Raw genomic sequence first — 20403 nt, 5'->3', positions numbered from 1 at the left:
ATTAATGCTGAGATATGTTCTTCAGAAGTTGGGGAAAATGGATGATTTGCTAAACTGTCTAATCTAAGCTGTACCAGCCTTGTGAGTTGCTAGTTTGGTAGTTGCTAACCTGGGTATGTGAACCCCTCATTCTTGCCCATTTTCCACCCCCCCCCCCCCCCCCCCCCGAGCCCTTGCCCCTCCAATCTCTCCAACTCTCACTTGGTCAGGGATTTTGTGATACTTCCATCTTATTGAGGTAAAAGGAAACATTTAAAAAAAATATATAATTGTACTTGGCATGCTAGCTGGTTTGGCTGTGTGGTGCCAACAGTTTCAGGAATCCCTAGGATGCTGTAACTCATTGAAAAGAAGCAGCCTGTAATGTCATTGGATATCTACTGGGGTGGGTGGGGCTCCATATTTTTACTGTGTGTGCAAATGAGCCTTCCAGTTAAGAAAGGGTTGGGGACCACTGACATGTGCTGACTGACCAATGCTGGGACAGCCCTAGGTGCTTGATGCAACCTCAAGTGTCTACATAAAATGTGTTCTGTGCCTACTGTGAAGATCCAATTTTGTTAAACCTCAGATTTATTACATTCTGCCCTTATTTGCAAAGGCTAATTAGGACCTTCAAATGCAGTAAAAACAGATAATGCTGGGAAACACTCAGCAGATCGGGTAGCATCTGTGGAAAGAGAAGCAGAGTTAATGTTTTGGATGGAAGCACCATTACACTTTGTCTACATAATCGCCCTCTAACAGCTCCTGTATCCTATTTAATTGGATGAGCTCTCCCACCCATGGCAACGCTGGCCTATTCACCCCTTCTGCCACCTTCTATTGCAACTTAACTACCTTTTTATCTTTCCTTTTCCAGTTTTGACAGTCTTTGACCTGAAACTAATTGTTTCTCTTTCTGTAGATACTGTCTGATTTGCTGAAAGTTTCTATCATTTGTTCTTAATTTTAGATTTGCAGCATCTGCATTTTGTTTTTTGATTTTTGACTCATTACTGACATTGAACTTTTTTGACATTGTGTCGTCAGTGATACAATGGATAGTGTGAAACAGAGTGCTGCCTTGTGTCTCCTGCGTCTCTACAAGACTTCCCCAGATTTGGTACCCATGGGAGAGTGGACATCCCGAGTTGTGCATCTACTGAATGACCAGCATCTGGTAAGTAATATGTTAGCAATACGTTATCAATTTTTTTGTATAAATTGATTAAGCTCATTTGGTAAATTCTCCTTTCGGTGTACAAGCAAACAGTAAGGCTAAAAATTTGGTGGTTCTTCAGTCAGAAGCTGTAATTACCCAAACAGTTGAAGGGGAGAAATGTTGTTGGCCAAAGATCTCATTCTCTTTAATAAGTGCTAAGAAGAGTATGAGGGATAGAAACAGAAGTAGGCAACCTTAGCCCGTCTCTGCTTCAATATTCAATGGGTTCCTAGTCAATCCTGTACCTCCAGTTGACATTCCCACCAGAACTCCACATGCTTTGATTTAGTTTTGAATGTTTTCAACAACCGAGCATCTATGCAGGTGCATTTGTGGTGGAAAGAACATTAAGGATGATGAATGGGTTGCCAATGAAGTGGGCTACTGGATGGTGTGTAAAGTCCTGTGTTGTTGGAGCTGGACTAATTCAGAGCATTCCATCACATCTGGATGTGCCTTGTAGATGATTTTGGGGCATCAGGGTGCCTTGCTGCAGGATACCCTAACCTCAGATTTTATCCATGTTTGAGGATGTAGTCTTTGTTGATAAGGTTAGGATTTCTTGCTCAACGGCCACCTTGAAGTGCTGCAGTCCTTCTGGTGAAGGTACTCTTACAATGCTGTAGGATTGTAAGGATGTGTGCGACTTGGAAGAGTACTTGGGGGGGGGGCGGGGGTGAATTTTTTTGTGCACTTGTGATCCCTATCGCGCTTAGTACTGTTGGAGTAGCGAAGGTGAACAACTGCAGTTGTAGATTGTGGCTGCAGTTTGCACCATGTGCCATTGGTGGAGAGAATGACTATTTTGTGTGGTGGATGGGGTGCTAATGAAGTGGGATTGTTTCTACTTTCTTGCATACTCTTGGAGCTGTACTCATCCAGACAAGTGGAGAGAATTCCATCACTCTCATAATGCACCTTCTAGATAGGGGAAAGGCTTTGGGATGGCGAGAGGTGGGTCATTTGCTGCAGGATATCCCAGCTCTGATCAGCTGTTTATAGCTACAGTATTTATGTAGTATTTCTATTCATCGATGACCTCGAGAAGTTGAAGGCAGGGAACCGAACAATTGTAATGCACTGAAGGACAACGGTAGGTTGTTGGGCTCTCATATTAGAAATAGTAATTACCAGGCACTTTTGTAACACAGATATCACTTGTTACTTATCAGCCCTTGCCTGAATATTACCTAGGTCTTGCTGCATGCAGGCATGAATTGCTTCATTTTCTGAGGAGTTGCAAATGGAACTATCTGTTGTGCAATCATCAGTGAACATCTGCACTTCTGACTTTCTGGAAGGAATCTTATCAATGAAGTAGTTAGAGGTAATTGGACTTGGGACAGTGATCTGAACTGCAACTATGTCCTGCAGCTGGAATGACTACCCTCCATCATCCAAATTGTCTTCCTTTGTGCAAGGTATGACTCCAACTATTGGAGTTCTTTTCCCCTTGATGCTCATTGACTATGTTTTTTTTACCAGAGTTGCTTATGCCACAGGTAGCCTTACTCATCTTGCCTCTGGAACTTGTCTCTTTGATCCATATTTGTGCGAAGGCTGTGATGTGTTTTGGGGCTATATGGTCCTGGCAAAACCCAAACAGGGTATCAGAAACCCAGTTATTTGTGAATAATTGCCACTTCATAGCTTGCAACAACAGATTTGATTGCTTTGATAATAATTAACTATAGACTGTGTAGTATTTCACTTGGTTAGATTTGGCTTGGTCTTTGTGGAGAAGATATACCTGCATAGTTTTCCACATGATCAAGTAAATGCCAGTGTTGTAATCGTACTGGAACAGCTTGTCAAGAGGTGTAGCTAGTTCTGTTGTACAACTACTGATGTCTGGTCCTGTAACTTTTTCTGTATCCTCTACTGTTTCTTGACATTGTGAAGCATTAAATGGGCTGAAGACAGGACCTCTCGTGAGGAAGCCCTGATGGGTTATCCACTCCAAACTTCTGGTTGAATATGGTTGTAGATGCTTTAGCCTTGCCCTTGGCACTCATTTTGGGCCTCTCTTTCGTTGCGGGCGGAAATGTTCTTGGAGCCTTCCCCTGTTAACTGTTTAATTGTTTTCCACTGTTCAATATCGGTTATATCAGGAATGTAGAATTTTGATCTGATCTGCTGATTGTAGGACCACTTGGCTTGCTGTATTGTGCGCTGTTTTTACTGGTTAGCATGCAAGCATTCCCCTGTGTTGAACTTGCACCTCAATTTTAGTTATGCCTGATTATCACCTGGCATGCCCTTCCACACTCATTGAACTAGGGTTGATTCTCTGGATTGATGTGTAATGTTAGAGTGAGCGATATGTCAGGTGATGAAATTACATTTTGTGGAATAAATTTCTCTTGGTGTTGATGGTCTACAGTGTCTCATGGATGCCTAGATTTGAGCTGCCAGGTCTGTTCTGAGTTTATTCCATTTATCACAAAGGTAATGCCACAAAATGCTTTGGAGTGTGCCTCTATACCCTAGACTGTGGGGCCAGGAACTACGCAAGCTTGATCTTTGAGTTTGCCCATGATACCACTGTTATCGGCCAGATCAACAACAATGATGAATTGGAGTACAGGAAAGAGATCACGAACCGTGTGTGGTGGTGTCGGAACAACAACCTAGCCCTTGACATCAGCAAAATGAAGGAGTTGGTTGTTGACCTAAGGAAGTGGGGTTGTGAACACCACCCTGTCCTCCTCAATGGAGCTGCTGTAGAGATGGTCAACAGCTTCAAATTCTTTGGAATCCATATCGCCAGCAACCTCACCTGGTCCCTTCACACTAATGCCATGATCAAAAAAGCATATCAACACATTCATTTCCTTAGGCGTCTGAGAAAATTTGGCATGTCCACAAGGATTCTGTGGAACTTCTTCAGATGTGCTATAAAAAGTATTCTGATAGGTTGCATCTCAGCTTGGTATGGCAACTGCTGTGCTCTTGACCGACTGAACCTACAGAGAGCAGTAAACACAGCTTGTTTCATCACAGGCTTGTCATTTCCTTCCATCCAGTCCATCTTCTCGGTGTGTTGTTTCAGGAAGGCTAGTAGTGTTATCAAGGATGTCTACCACCTTAGCCCTTCCTGTTTTTTCTCTCTCTTCTACCTGCTGGGAGAAGGCACAGGAGCTTGAAAGCTTGGACATCCAGACTTGAGAATGGCTTCTTCCCCGCTGCTATCAGGCTCCTGAACATCTTTCACACTCACTTCCCAGTGGTGCTTCCATGTCCTCGTACTCTTAACTCCATCTCTCTGTTATTCCACTATTATCACTTTAGCAATTTTTGCCCTACTTCAGATTGCACTACAATCTTTGCACCATTCTGCTGATTGGCACTCATCATTGTATTTATTATTGCCTTGTGTGCTGTTTACGCTGTGAGCTTCATGCGAACAAGGAATTTCGTTGCACCCTTGTGTATATGACAGTAAACTAATTCACCTAATCATTGTTTGTCTCTTGTAACCACGTTCTAAAAGTGTGGTGTATTGGGGAATGAGTTGATGATCCAATTGGGCTCAGTTTTGATGACTATAAGGAATATTTTCTCTGGAGTCACAAGTGGAAACTGGCTGCTCCAAATCAGAAGCAGGTTTGCCATTAGGATTTTGGTTAACCACGGTGGTGTCATAAAGTGAAATTCTATTGCTAGTGTAATTAAATATCTTGTTCTTCTCTGCTTAAAATGAAAAAATACTAATGGACAGAAATGAAACAAATATTGTACCTTGCCAATTTGCAATTTTTTTGTATCACTTGCATTGAAAGGCTGTCATTGTTTTTCAGGCAAATATTATGATGAGTTTGCATATGTCAAGGTCTCTCATACAACATTTGATTGGAGTTTGACCAAGACTTCATAACTGCCTGATAAAATAGTACCATGCAATTGTTCAGTTGCTACCTGAATAACTGGAACAGGAAAGGAGTTTAACATTGCACCCAGGGACACAAACAATATGCTAATGAGTTGCTGATTTTGGGATCTATTAGTGATGCTGGGACAAATGTGGATCGATAACATTCAGCCAAGAACTGTCAAACACTAGACCAAAGTCTGCTGGTCCAAATGTGATTTGATTTTCCAAGTCTTGGAGCATCTACGTTGCATTAAGCCTGTTTCACAGAAGTCTTGGTTCATTGCAGGGTGTAGTGACGGCTGCCACCAGTCTTATTACTTGTCTGAGCAAGAAGAACCCTGATGAGTTCAAGACGTGCGTCTCATTGGCTGTTTCCAGACTTAGTCGGGTAAGTGATCGTGGAAATGCTTGAGCATTTCATCATTGAAGCATTGCCCCCTTCTGTGCATATTGACTTCTGTTAACTGATCATTTGGCTGTCTATATGTAGAAAACATGTTTGCTGCTCTGACTGGGACTTTCCCATGACCTGGTGGATGAAGGTCCTGTCCCATATCCTGACCAACAGAACTTTAAATACATTTTAAAAAAAGAACACTGGAAAATGTTTAAAAACATCTTCACCATAGAACCTCATGGCGATAAATTTCAACCATGTAAATTTCACACTTTTATCCATTTAGCTTTAAAGAATGTTGCATGTAGCTTTCAAAATGTACTGTACATGTGTACTATAGAGTATTCCCTTTTGTTTGTGGAATGAACTGGTCAATGGGGTGATGGTGGTAAACTTTAACAAGATAATTTACTGGAATGTGCCTGTTATTACAGATTTCAATATATTTGCACTTTAGAGAGACCAAACATTGCATCTCAGTTTTTGTTAATAACCATATATGCCCAATTTTTGTGGAACACTAATAAACAGCTCTGAACTAAACCAATAATAAAAAACAAAAAAATTCGAGCCCTGCGGAAATTTCTCGGGTTTCATATCCAGAGACTCCATTGACGTCAGTGCCAGTGAGTAAGTTGCCACTCTGCTTTGCCTTCTCACCATAGTACAGCTGCCTCTGCTGAAAACTGTCTGTGTTGAATTGGACTGAAAAGCAGCTTCACATACCTAACAATTTATATTTAAAAAGTTAGACTTGGCAATAATATCTTTGGACGTCACTACGTGGTATGCACAGCATGGTGTGTTTGGTCATTTTTCGACACTAGAATGAAGTACAAGGCAACAACAAACTTGCTGAATGGGCACCTAACTGGTAGATAAATTTGAACACTAGTGAGATATTACATCTTTGTAGTTTAAAAAAATATTGCTAAGGTTATTGGCACAGGTCAGAAAAAGCAAACCAAGTCTTTAGAACATTTTTTTTAGAACAGCACACACAGGAACAGGCCCTTTGACCTACAATGTTATGCTAAACTAATTAAACTAATGACACCGAATCCCTTCTGCCTACACATGGTCCATATCCCTCCATTCTCTGTATTGGTGTGGTATTGGTTTATTACTGTCACCTGCACCAAGGCACAGCGAAAAACCTGTCCTGCACACTGACCGTACAGGTCAAGTCATCACACAGTTCAGCCACACCGAGTCATGTGTCTGTTTGTTACCAGAAATGCAGAACCAAAACCCCACAGAAGCTGTGCTAAACTTGCATCAAACCTTAAATAAATGGCACTTGAAATCCTCTGTGTAATATTGGCTACCATATAATGGAAAGGATATAGAGACCATTGAGGAAGGAGAAGAGTAAGAATTTACGGGGATGGGTGCCCAACAGCAACTGACATATGCCTGTCTTGTTTTAAGATAGTTGCACATGTCTACCTTTTCAAAATTCTTTGGAATTATGGCGTTTCTCTTTAAGATCAGAAAATATTTCCACTGTTGGTAGAACAAACCAGAGAGCCTTGATATAAAATAGTCACTGAAAGCCAAATGGGGAATTCTTTATCTAAAGAGCGGTGAGAATTTTGAACTTGATATCACAAAGAAAGGTTGAGATTGAATAGATGCATTTAAAGGGAAGCTAGAGAAGGGAGTCGAGGGCTGTAGTGATAAATGTGAAAATACAGCAGGATGTTTGAATAGATTATAAATGCCAGCAATAACTAGGGCTGAATTGCCTCTTCCTGTGCCATTCACTCCATGTAGCACAAAAAGCACGCAAATAGACTTGCACCTGGCTGCTTTGGCAGGATGTCAGAGGATGTGCTGTCACTGGGGTTGTATCCCAGTGAAAGTTCTTTCAGTAGGACATATGATGGATGGGATGGTGAGGAAACACATGGCAATGCAGAGCATTTCTGTAATGTGGCAGGGTTCATGCTTGCTTTTAAGCAGGATCACCTTTTAATCACCACTTTGTGGAAGGATAAAATGCTCAGTAAAGGTTTATTTCCCCTCACCTTGCAAGGAGAGTGGGGGGAAGATCACGTTAACCATGTCTGTACTTGCCATTAAGTGCTTCTTTAGATCCCTGTGCCCCACATTCCTTTTCCAACATTCTCAGTCAAAAACGTTACTTGTTTACAACTGTGTTAGTTAACGGTTTAAAACCAAAAGATGCTGTGGGTTAGATGCTGATCTTTCATCTATGGACATAACTTTACATCCTGCCCAAACTGATGGGATCCCTGCAATCGGACATAAAGACTTGCATCCTATGTGAAATGAGTCCACGAGTGGTATTCATTGACCTCAGTGTAAAACTACTAACTTGCAAATTGCCATGCAACTCACTGAATTAGTCCCACCCATTTGCAAAATGGAACAGTATTCCATGTTTCAGTAGGTTATACTGTTCTGAAGTTGGGTTTGAGGCATGCTGTTGAAACAGAGTTACAAACATGATGTAACTGATCTAGGTATGGTTAACACAGATTGTCCTAGATATGAAGAGAATATGGGGGAATGGAATAAACATTTCTCATTTTTTTTTAATATAAAATTTGCATCAAAATCTGGATGTGTGCAGATGAACGTGTACATCTTAGCAAGACTTTCCTAATAGTCTCAGACAAAGTGTTTGCTCACAAGATGGATGGGGAGGAATTTGTTTTCTCGAATTGAGTCAGCCTTTGGAATCAGAAAATGATAAGTGATGAGTCATTGAGTATATTCTTGGCTGAGATTGAGAGAGATTTTTGGACTGTTGGAGAATCGACAGTTATGAGGGTGGGAGAGGAAAGTATTGAGGCCAGAGATCTGATTAACGATGATATTGTGTGCCATACTAAGTTCATAAGGTTGTATGGCCTACTTTTATTATGTTCTTGAGTATGATTTAGAAGAGGCTTGGTTCACATTTAACAAATAGTTTGTATAATTCTTGTTCCTTGGCTGTTTCAGATTGTGTCCTCAGCCTCCACGGACCTGCAGGATTACACGTATTACTTTGTTCCAGCACCCTGGCTTTCTGTCAAGCTGCTGCGGCTCCTGCAGTGCTATCCTCCTCCTGGTAAGGCATTCACCCTAATGATTGTGTCCTGCATTGTTGTGATTGACAAATCTCTCTCCCCTAAATTACATGCAGTGTTGCCCATGAATCATTTCATACATGTATATAATTGTTAAACAGAAGATGGTAGTGGAATGACGGAACTGTTTGCTACTCTTGGGTGTCACTGCAATGGGAATGTTTAGTTGACATACCATCATCGAAATAAAAAATATTAATAAAACAATTTGCAGTAGTAAAAACATGATTCTGAAATTATGTCAACCAAAGGCAAAGTGTGTAAGTAGGTGTTGCACAAATGCAAGACTTTTTTTTAATGTAGATAATGACATGGTAGTGATGCAGTGGTTAAGTCACCAGACTAGTTATCTGGAGGCCTGGACTAACAATCTAGAGCCGCAAGTTCAAATTCCATCCTGGCTGTGGAATTTGAAGTCTGTTAACGATCTGGAATTTATATTTTAAAAAAAACTGGTGGTAATGATGACCCACAAAGCTACTAGAGTGTTACAGGAACAAACCCATTGGGTTCACGAATGCTCTTCAGGGGAGGAAATCTGCCATTTGGCTTACTAAAGTGGTTGATTGTTGAAGTGGCCGAGAAGAGCACTCGGGAATGGGCATTAAATGCTGGTGATGCCCAGATCCTGAAATATGATATTTTAAAAAAAAATGTTAGGTTGCTCGATACTTAGTGGATAGTGAACCAAGTTGCACAGAAATGTGTCAGATAGTTTTCTCACTGCTGTATCATTAAGAACTTCTTTAATTGGCCAGCGAGCGTGATAGTTTTTCTGCACTCCTGTTTCATCCCCTTTCAGAGGACACTGCTGTAAAGGGCCGTCTGATTGAATGTATGGAGACTATCCTGAATAAAGCTCAGGAGCCACCTAAATCCAAGAAGGTACAACACTCCAACGCTAAGAATGCAATTCTTTTTGAAGCAATCAGCCTTATTATACATTATGACAGGTATGTGACATGGTGCTCATATATGGTTTAGTGGGATAGGCATATTGTGATATAGCTAGTGCAGCTCAGTCAATGATTGAGAGGATTGACTTTGATGCTTTCCATACTCATTGTCCATCAATGCATATACTTTGGCTCTCCTAGCATGTAGCCGGTTGAGTGAAAGCAGGTGGTACTCTAGAACTGTAACCCAGATGTAAACATGGAAAGGAGGGTTGGATCTGATATCCAAGATGGACGTAAACCAATCTGTAAATAGGAAACCAAGACTTAGGATTAAAGCATACACTGTGCCTTGTACTATGGAAAATATTGATTCCGGCTACGTCAAAGTGCAGTGCTGAGGAAAAGTATGAGAAAGATACGGAATTAGAATCTGGTTTATTATCACTGACATATGTCATGAAATTTTGTTGTTTTGTGGCAGCAGTATCGTGCAAGACAAAGACACATAAAATTACTATAAGTTACAAAAATAAATAAATAGTGCAAAGGAGGAATAACAAGGTAGTGTTCATGGACAGTTTAGAAATCTGATGGCAGAGGGGAAGAAGCTGTTCTTGAAACTGTTCAGGCTCCTGTACCACCTCCCCAATGCTAGTAACATGAAGAGGGCATGTCCTGGGTGGTAAGGGTCCTTAATAATGGATTACATCACCTTGAGGCACCGCCTTTTGAAGATGTCCTCTATGGCGGGAAGGATTGTGTCCATGATGGAGCTGGCTGAGTCTACAACCCTCTGCAGCCTCTTTCGATTCCACGCATTGGAGCCTCCCTACCAGGCGGTGATGCAACCAGGCAGAATGCTCTCCACTGTACATCCATAGAAATTTGCAACATACCAAATCTCCTCAAACTCCTAATGAAATAGAGCCGCTGGCGTGCCTTCTTTGTAGATTTGTGAATTATTTTGTGGATCCTCTGACCAGCTAAAAGGCCCAGACTAGTTTCTTTTCCCATTCATTTGACTGCTGTTGGTATGCAATCTGCAAACTGTTTCTGTTGCATCTCTGCAATACTGGGGAGGAAATTGGCTTGCTTTTGAGAATTAATCTTGTAATGACTTTTTAAAATTTCCTGGCAGTGAACCTAACCTGTTGGTGCGTGCGTGTAACCAACTTGGCCAGTTCCTGCAGCACCGTGAAACTAACCTGCGGTACCTAGCCCTGGAAAGCATGTGTCTGCTGGCAGGGTCAGAATTCTCCCACGAGGCTGTCAAGACCCACATTGAAACAGTCATCAACGCACTGAAGGTAAGCTTCATTATTTTGAAGAAACCAAAGTTTTTTTTTGTGAAATCCATTAAGGTAAAGAATGCTGGGGTACTGGAGACCAAAACCGTTTTTTTCTATATTGAGCTATTTTATAATTAGCATTGAACACTCCTGAAGCTGTATGCATAGTACATTTAGATGTGGTGTAGACAGCCTCCTATTCTCCTGGTTAGCAATTAGTTGAAATCCACTTGAGAACGTCACCCTTGATGTCTCAGTGTGATATATTTTTCTCTGTCATTTATCTCCAAACCTTCTTTCCTTGTCAACTTTATTTCTTGGCTTTATTGATGCCAATGTCATTGATGTTCTGAATTATCATCTCTTACTCCTAAGCGTCAAATACCTTGACTATGTGATTGAAAATAATCTGCTCTTGTTTGTGAAATTTGGTTCCATTATCACTAAACCAAAGTAGTGGTTTTATTGTATGAGGGTAGGATTGTTACTTTATTGTGAGCCTTGCAAGCACAAATGCAAGCCGTTCAGCCCATCAGCCCTTTGCTAGTGATATAAGTCCCTTGTCGTCATCCTCCCACCTGACTCGTCTTTCACTTTCGTATATTTATTTGGATTCTCTTCAAATTCCTTTATCCTATTTGCCTCAATTATTCCTTGTGATAGTGACTTGCACTCACTCGCGGTCAAGATATCTGTCCTAGTGACTCCTAGTGAATTTATTAGTGCTTACTTTGTATTTGTAGACTCTAGCTTTTCACTCCCCCATAAGTGGAAACATGTTTTTTGTCTGCTTTATAATCCTAAAAACCTCTTGGGTTGCTCCTCAATTTTCCCTTTTCAATCTTTATTGAGTCTTTATTCCGGTATCATTCCTTTCAATGTGACTTTTGGTAGCCAAAGGACATGACACAGCACCGTCCAGATATTTGTTTTCAGTGCACCTGTTGTAATATAAAATTGCACTAAAGGCCTTGTAGCTAAAGGAAGTCCCCAGAGTCATGATAAACTGTGCAGACCAGAAAGATTCTTGATTTGGTGCACTGGGTTAGCAGGTCCCAGGACAATAATTGGGTCAGAAAGAAAGATCTGGAAATTGGATCCATTAGTGCTGCTCATTGGAGTACTACATGATTGAAAATGTACATAGTGATATGCAATAATGACATTTTTTTTGGATCATGTTTGCCTCGCTCTAGAACTTCTGTCTGGTACATACCACACTTGTGCATCTGACATGCCTGCCACATCAGATGCATGTCAATTCACATCTTTCTACAAAGGGCATTGCCATCCTAGGATGAGCATTGTTGCTGGAACGAGAGCAATTCTGATTATTACCTTTTATCCTTCAGGGTACAGGAAGTCGCCGACTTATGAACGCCCATACTTACGAACCAACCACAAAGGTCGGTTCGTAAGTGGGCCTGGCCCCCGATCCTACCACGGCGGCGGTACACCTTCTTTGGCCCAACCCCAGGCCAAGTGCGTATATGTGGCCAGGGAACCCCAGGCCAAGTGCATATGTGCAGCTGGGGCCATGCGCGGCCACGATCCCCGGCCCAAGTGCGCATGTGCGGACACTGTTCTGAGTTACCTAGAAAATCGGGTTACGAAGTCTCAAAAACGGAACTCATTTGTAACCCGAGGACTTCCTGTACTCTTTCCGTGCACCTCCACCATCCTCCATCCTGTGTGCGCACACCTGCAAGCTGGACCCAGTGACCCTATAATCTCCATTCTACCATTCCTTCTCCTCAAACCTGGCTGTCATATTTTCAACCTCAAAAACAACTGCCACTCATTCACTGTTGCCCAAGACCCAATTGAAGTCATCAGCCCAAGGCTGAAATGGTCATTGGCACAGGATCAATAGAATTTCTAGCCTTAAGGCTTGTATTTAAATTGAACCTTTTCAAGTCCCTTTTAGGTGTTCCAAAATGCTTTGCTGCTATCAGAGTACTTTCTGAAGGACAGTTTCTATTGCATTAAAGGAAATGTGGCAACCAATTGGCACTTTGCTGGTTCCCACACATAATAACGTGATAATGGCCAAATATCTTTTTGTTCTAGTGATGTTAATTGAGAGAGAAATATTGGGCAGGCTGCCAGAGAACTTCCATGCGGTCCTTGTTTGAAATAATGCTGCAGAATCTTTTCATTCACTGGAAGAGCAGACAGGACTCCATTTAATATCCCATCTGAAAGATGGCACTTATGATGGTGACCACTCTGTGCTGGAATACTAGCCTAGGTTTTTGTCATCCTGTCTGCACAATATGACTTGAATCCAAAACTCAGATTCAACTGAGGTTGTGACTGGCTGAGCCTGATCCTATACAGTTGGAGGATGCAATTGACTTTGATACTTCACGTAAAGAAAGGAGTACTTGCCCTGATATCACCTTCTAATTGCCATTCTCAATTCATGTCTGGGACATGTGAATAGATGTCTGGTGAAGTCAGGCTGCACTTAGCTGTGGTGTCCCACATGGTTTAAGATCACAAGACAAAGGAGCAGAAGTAAGCCATTCGGCCCATCAAGTCTGCTCCACTACCTCACCATTGGCTAAACTATTCTCCCATCTAGCCCCAATTCCCGGCCTTTTCCCCATATCCCTTGATACCTTGACTAATTAGATACCTATCAATCTCCTCCTTAAACACCCCCAATGATCGGGCCTCCACAGCTATATGTGGCAACGAATTTCATAAATCCACGACCCTCTGGCTAAAGAAACTTCTCCTCTTTTCTGTTCTAAATGGCTACCCAATTCTAAGACTGTGCTCTCTAGTCCTGGACTCACCCACCAAGGGAAACAACTTAGCCACATCAACTCTGTCCAGTCTTTTCAACATTCAAAATGTTTCTGAGGTCCCCTCTCATTCCTCTGTACTCCAATGAGTACAGTCCAAGAGCCGACAATCACTCATCGTATGTAGCCCTTTCATTCTGGGAATCATCCTCGTAAATCTTCTCTGAACCTCTCCTCCAATATCAATATATCCTTCCTAAGATAAGGGGCCCAAAAGTGCACACAATATTCCAGATGAGGTCTCACCAGTGCCCCGTAGAGCCTCATCAGCACATCCTTACTTTTATACGTTGTACTTCTCGAAATGAATGCCAACATAGCATTCGCTTTTCTTACAGCTGATCCAACTTGGTGGTTCACCTTTAGGGTATCCTACACGAGGACCCCCAAGTCCCTTTGCACTTCTATATTTTGAATAACAGTCTAGGCTTATGAAAATGAAGCATTGGGGTTTTTGGCAAGGCATTGAAGACTTGCCTGCAAAAGGAAGGGTGTGATCTCACCCCACTTAGTACCAGTGCTCATGTGTAGAGGTTTGAATAAATTCTCCTTGAGTACCAATCCAATATTTGCCACCATAATTTTCTATCTTTGCATGTTCCAGGTATAATAATTTTATTTAAAAACCTTCCAGAACACCAAGCCGCCTGAGGAGATGTGTTGAGATGCATTTGCTTGCTCATCGAGTTCTTTTTGTGTATTGAATAGACCGAGCGGGATGTGAGTGTGCGCCAGCGAGCTGCAGACCTTCTGTATGCCATGTGTGACCGAACAAACGCACCACAGATTGTGGCTGAAATGTTAAGCTACCTGGAAACAGCTGACTATTCCATTCGTGAAGAAATTGTGAGTTTTGCTCTTGGTCTCTTTCAATAGATGTCTGCATCAATAATTAGCATGCAGTAGTTCTCACCTTTCCTGTCCTCATCAGTCATTGGAGTAAGGGGGAGATGAACTAATTCTTTAAAATCTATATTTTTGACAGCCTTTGATCACTTGTCAATCCTCCATCTTCTGTGTGGATTAATTTTGTGTACTTCTATGAAACTATTTTCACTGAAGATAACATATAAATGCAAGCTGTGGTTGACACCTTTGTTGGAATGAATGCTCTTTAGCGTTTTCAAAGAAGGATCACTCTCTGAACTACCCTCCCTTGCCTCACCAAATTCTTTACATGAAAAGCTGTTTCCTCTGGCCTTTTTCTCCTGAGGTCAACTGCCTTCATGTGTTGCTGATTTTGGGACATTATTGAGTGGTGTTTGTATGCAGACCTGACCTTTTTTCCCTACCCCCTGCAGCCACTGTATTTGGAGATTTGAAGGAGTGGGTTTTCATATTCTTTTATTTGCTGTTCCATAGGTTGGATAGACTGTGGAAGTTTATTGTAATTGTCAGTTGAACATGTTTTGCTTTTATTGAAGTTTCCTGTCCAGAGAGATAACTGGCATGCACAGAGGAAGGAGGCAAGAAGAACGCAGCTGGACAAAGCTGAAGGATTGTTAGTGGGGCTGGATGGTGCTGGCAGGTCACAACAGTGCATTTGGTACACAGTGCAACCACAATGAAAGAAGGATGCAGACTTTGCATTCAATAGCAGGGGCGCTGATCAAGCAACTGTTGACTCACTTGGTCCCAGAGTGGACTGAACCACAAAGATCATGGTTGTGCTTGCTGTGCTCACTAACCCTCTGCTTTGAGTTTGAGAAAATGCCCACTTACTCTATTTTTTTGTTTTAAATCATTAGGTGCTAAAGGTGGCAATTCTAGCAGAAAAGTATGCAGTGGATTACACATGGTACGTCGACACGATCCTGAACCATCATCCGCATTGCAGGGGACTATGTCAGCGAGGAGGTCTGGTATCGAGTTATTCAGATGTTATTAACCGTGATGATGTCCAAGGCTATGCAGCAAAGACAGTGTTTGAGGTAAGTATCTGACCTGAAATTGTGAGGGAATTCAAGATCTCTTTGAATCGTTAATAACACAGAGGGAGGCCATTTGTTACATCATGCTCATGGTACTTATGAGTTATTTGGAATACATCTGCTCCCTAATTCCTTGGCCATAGCTTGCAAGCTTTAGCATTTCGGATGTTCATCCAGATGTACAAGAAGTGTTTCTGCCTTCACACCCTTTCAGCCACTGTATTGCAGATGCTCCACCACACTTCGGGTGGTGGGAAAATACTCCTCTACTGTCATCTATTAATTCAACTATCTACCTCAAGTCTGCCTCCTCTAATTATTGACCTTGCTGTTAAGGGAAACCTAACTGGGCCCCTCCTAATTTTAAATTTAATTTTTTTTAATATAAGAAAACAGCTCCAGCCTAGCCTGTCTCAACTCATGACCAAAATCATCTGGTTCTCAAATCTTTGCACTGTCTCTAAATGTTATAACACCCTTCTATAAAAATGATAACGCAGAACACTATACAGTATTCCTGGTTGCAACCTAACAAGTGTCCTGCGCAGTGTGTGTTCACCAGCAGGACTTTTACAATTTAGCCAAATGTTCTGTGCCTTGGATAGAAAAGTATCCTGTATGCTGCCTTAACCATCTGATCCGTCTGCCTTGCTACCTTCAAGGATCTGTTGTGTATGCTAAGATCTCTTTTTTTTCACTTATGCTATCACTTATTGTACTTCCCTTTGCCTTGTTTTTCCTTTCCCAAATTGGCATTACCTCCGTACTTCTGTGAATTGAGGTTCACTTGCAATTTTTAGCCTACTTGACCAGTCCATTGGTACTTCCCTGCAGCTATTAACTTTCTTCCTTACAAGGAAACACACTGCACTTTTTTTTCCCATCGTCTGCAGACATACTGGTCAAGTTCCCTATATTTAATACCAAACCAATGATTATGTATCCTGAGCAATATGGTGCCTATCACAGGCATGCAGACATCCTTCCAGTCTCTAAAACTTCAGTTGAATGTTAATCTTTGCCTCCTTCCACCTAACCATTTTTGCATCCAACTCGTCACTATTTCCTGGATACCTTGGGCAAGTTTCTGATCAGTCTGCCATGGGGACTATGTGAATCTTAGCAAATCACTTGACGTGGACCATGTCAAATCTGGTATTCTCACTAAATGTTAACCCTCAAAATGTTCCATCAAGTCACCCAGCACAGCTTTCCATTAAGACATTCATGTTGATTGTCCTTGATAACCATAGAACAGTACAGCACAATACAGGCCCTTCGGCCCTCAATGTTGTGCCGACCTTTAAACCTCGCCTAAGACTATCTAACCCCTTCCTTCCACATATCCCCCAAAAAATTCGTTCCTCCCCATCGGGGAATTGAACCCCGGTCTCCTGCATGACAGGTGGGGATACTAGCCACTATACTACTGAGGACTCGCCAAGGACCAGTGCCTTTCAAAATAATTTGTGTGGTCCCTTAGACTTTTGTTCTTGTACTTTGCCCACACATTAGGCTGACTGGACTCTGTTATTTGTCCCCTTTTTGAACAATTGATATATTTAAAATTTTGCAGCCAGTCCATTACAAAGAAAATCTTGCTCTGCTTCTGGAAAAATTGCCTATCCTTGTTTCATTGTCTTTCAACTCTCTTGGCTCTGATATATGGAACGAGCTGCCAGAGGAAGCTGTAGAGGCAGGTACAATTACAACTTTTAAAAGATATTTGGACATTTTCATGGGTTGAAAAGGCCTGGGGGATATGGGCCAAACGCAGGCAAATGGGATTAGCTCAGATAGACATCTTCGGTGTGGACAATTTGAGCCAAAGGGCCTTTTTCTGTGCTGTATAACCCTGACTCTTTGACAATGTCTCAAGTTGCTTGTTGTCCTAATTCTTATCAATCATCTCTCAGTATGTAAAGTTTTGGCTTCAAATTCCTCACCATTGATCTCATTGTTCCAACCTTCTCTTTTGTTTTATCACCCCCTCCATTCTTTGAACTAATTCTGGTTTGCTGCATGTTTACTTATTGTATTCTAATGTAAATCAAATTTTTAGCCATCTCATCTCGCACTTCAGAATGTTCTGTGTCACACACTACTGTCAACAATCAGCTTAAAATCCTTCTGCTGCTGCCGGAATTTACCACCAGTTTTGTAAAGTGACTTGAGAAGTGCTGTATTAATGAATATTAGTGAATGATTTTTTTTCTTTTTTTGTTGTTGTTGTTTGCTGCTTTTGACTTATTTACATTTTATAATATTGAAACTTTGGTGCACAAAAGATTATAATTATTTGGCTGTTTGTGTTACGGTACATGGAATGTATTAACCTAGTAGTCTATAGTACTGGACTGATAACCTAGAGGTTATTGGAGAAGGTGTGTACATACTAACTGGAGGAGTTTCCTGGGTTCTTTAAGCAGTCTTGAAAATGTAAAGCAGGAGACCCAGCTGGTCTAATCTTGATTGTGGCTTGATAAGGTTCTTGATGTCATCCATGCAATTGATGTACAACCTCAAACGTTTTTTGTACTAAAAATGCTAAAAGCATGGGACATTTGTTTCCATTATTAGAAAAATCAGACAAATGCTGCAGTCTTGAGTTAAACATGAGATCTGCAAAGAGGATGTTTTAAAAAGAATGTTTTAAGGGCTTGAAGAATGTGGGACACTTAGCTGCAAGTGTGATCGATGCTATAAAAGTAATGAATAATCGCTTTATGAGGCAAAATTGGCCCAAGCAAGAGGCACAGTATCAAAGCAGGCCCTTATGTCATGGACTTATGTCAACCATCGCATGTATTTTATTTTATTGTTAATCCTACCCTAACCCATTTTATTCTCCCCATGTTCCCATCTACTCCCCTGCAGATTCTACCATTCGCCTACACATTAGGGGCAATTTACATGACCAATTAACCTACCAACCTGCACTTTTTTTTGGGAGGATCTGGGAGCACCCAGAGGAAATGCCCAAGATCTCAGGGAGAACGTGCAGACTCACATAGATGCCGCTGGAGGTCAGGATTGAACCCAGATCGCTGGGGCTGTGAGGCAGTAGCTCCACTAACTGCGCCACTGTGCTTCCCTGAATTTAGTGCAAGTGCAAAGGAGTGTTTTGGAAATGGCCCTTCCTATTCTGTCTGCATTAATCTATTTTTCATTTTGGTCTTAAGGCACTCCAAGCCCCAGCCTGTCATGAGAACATGGTGAAAGTAGGTGGCTATATTCTAGGAGAATTTGGAAATCTGATTGCTGGTGATCCACGATCCAGGTGAGCTAAAGGAGGTAAAAGAGATGGCCAGTCACTTGTATTAAGATGAGCATGTGCCTATTTGTGCTGAGAGCCTGGCTGTTAGCTCTGTTTGAAGTTAGCCAGGGACTTGTCTTGGTGTTTCTCCATAGCACCATGACATAGCACAATGTGATCTTTAGAGAGTGTTGTGAATGCCCTGTCAAAAGCTGTTTGTTTCCTGCATTGAGTTCTGTGATCCAATCTGCGTTTGTGCCAGAAATTTTGCTCATTACTGGTGAATTGTGTGTCTCTTTCTGCACAGTGTGCCAGTGTCATGCACTGAGATGTTGCATCGATTTGAAAGAGTAAAATTCCCTCTACTTTATCCCCAGCTCCAAGAACACCCCATACACCATCTTTTGCCCTCCATTCTTACTGTCACCTTAGTTCAGACTAAGTTGCAAGTGTACGCTTTCTATAATGAGAGGGTATCTTCCATATTTTAATATAGGTGTGTTGAAAAAGATGGATTTCCTTCTATTGTCTCGGGATGAATGTGCATGAAGGTATAATTTCCCCTCGAGCACACTTCTTGTCCGTAGATGTGCGTACAATGGGATTGTATCTTTGTGTTAACTGGTTTGCCAGACTGATCATTTTTCTTAAGTTTAGTTAAGAAAGCTTTTGCCTGGACAACAACAGCCTACTCCTTTGGGTCACTCTAAATACTTCAAAAGAAAATCATACTTCTGTGGTGTAGGCTTTGCTGTTATGGCTGATGTTTATTGGGTGACTTTAGTTGCCCATGGGGCGTGATGATAAACTACTGCCTAAGGAATGAGTTGATATGTTCACACAGTGACACTGCATGTAGGAATCTCCTTGGATTTTGAACCAGTGTCAATGAAGGAACAGCCAACTGATTAGTTGTCCAAGTCAGTCTGGAAAAAGAAAAAAAAAAACTTTAACTTTCATGATCTCTAGACAAAACATCCTACACGCAAGTATGAAGGGACTAAAATGGATAATTCCCTGGATCTGAGCCTGCATCCAGGATTTAAAAGCTGGCTACAGGGATAGCAGATTGCATTGGTGATGAACCTAAAATTCCCCAGATTTGGAATAGTCTCAGTAGAATGGAAGGCAAAGTGTACTGTTGCCATTTAAAGGAGGGAGAGAAAATGGTGCTCTAGACCGGTTAGCCTGATTCTGTTTGTCATTAGAATCCATCATTAAGAACGTTATAAAAGTTAACTTTAAAAATTACAAAGATTTGGCAGAGTTTGTGGAATGAAAACCATGTTTTACAAATCTGAGCCATGGTTGTCACACAGGACTTGGGAGGCAGTAGTGCTCCCATGGTTCTACTGCTCTTCATATAAACTTGACTACTCTGCTTCTCTCTTGAGTTTCTGGTATTGGTATTGGTTTATTATTGTCACTTGTACCGAGGTACAGTGAAAAACTAGTCTTGCATACCGATCGTACAGGTCAATTCATTACACAGTACATTGAGGTAGTACAGGGTAAAAACAATAACAGAATACAGAGAAAAGTGTCACAAATACAAGGAAGTGCAGTGCAGGTAGACAATAGGTGCAAGGTCATAAGGTAGATTGTGAGGTCAAGAGTCCATCTGATCGTATAAGGGAAC

At 41.5% G+C, this 20403-nt stretch overlaps 1 protein-coding gene across 1 annotated transcript in view; it reads left to right on the top strand.

The window, feature by feature from the left end:
- The window catches only part of ap2a1 (adaptor related protein complex 2 subunit alpha 1), a 58336-nt gene that overhangs the window by 14113 nt on the left and 23820 nt on the right, over nt 1-20403 (top strand). The window contains 10 exon segments of the mRNA XM_052042933.1: nt 1033-1162; nt 5365-5466; nt 8449-8557; nt 9379-9529; nt 10614-10782; nt 14286-14423; nt 15326-15397; nt 15399-15453; nt 15456-15508; nt 18691-18788. Of these exon segments, the coding sequence (XP_051898893.1) occupies nt 1033-1162; nt 5365-5466; nt 8449-8557; nt 9379-9529; nt 10614-10782; nt 14286-14423; nt 15326-15397; nt 15399-15453; nt 15456-15508; nt 18691-18788 (1077 nt within the window).

The sequence above is a fragment of the Pristis pectinata genome, chromosome 33 (genome assembly GCF_009764475.1).
Source record: "Pristis pectinata isolate sPriPec2 chromosome 33, sPriPec2.1.pri, whole genome shotgun sequence".
Taxonomy (NCBI): Eukaryota; Metazoa; Chordata; class Chondrichthyes; order Rhinopristiformes; family Pristidae; genus Pristis; species Pristis pectinata.
Note: the sequence above shows the minus strand (reverse complement) of the source record. Positions and strands in the feature narration are given on the sequence as shown.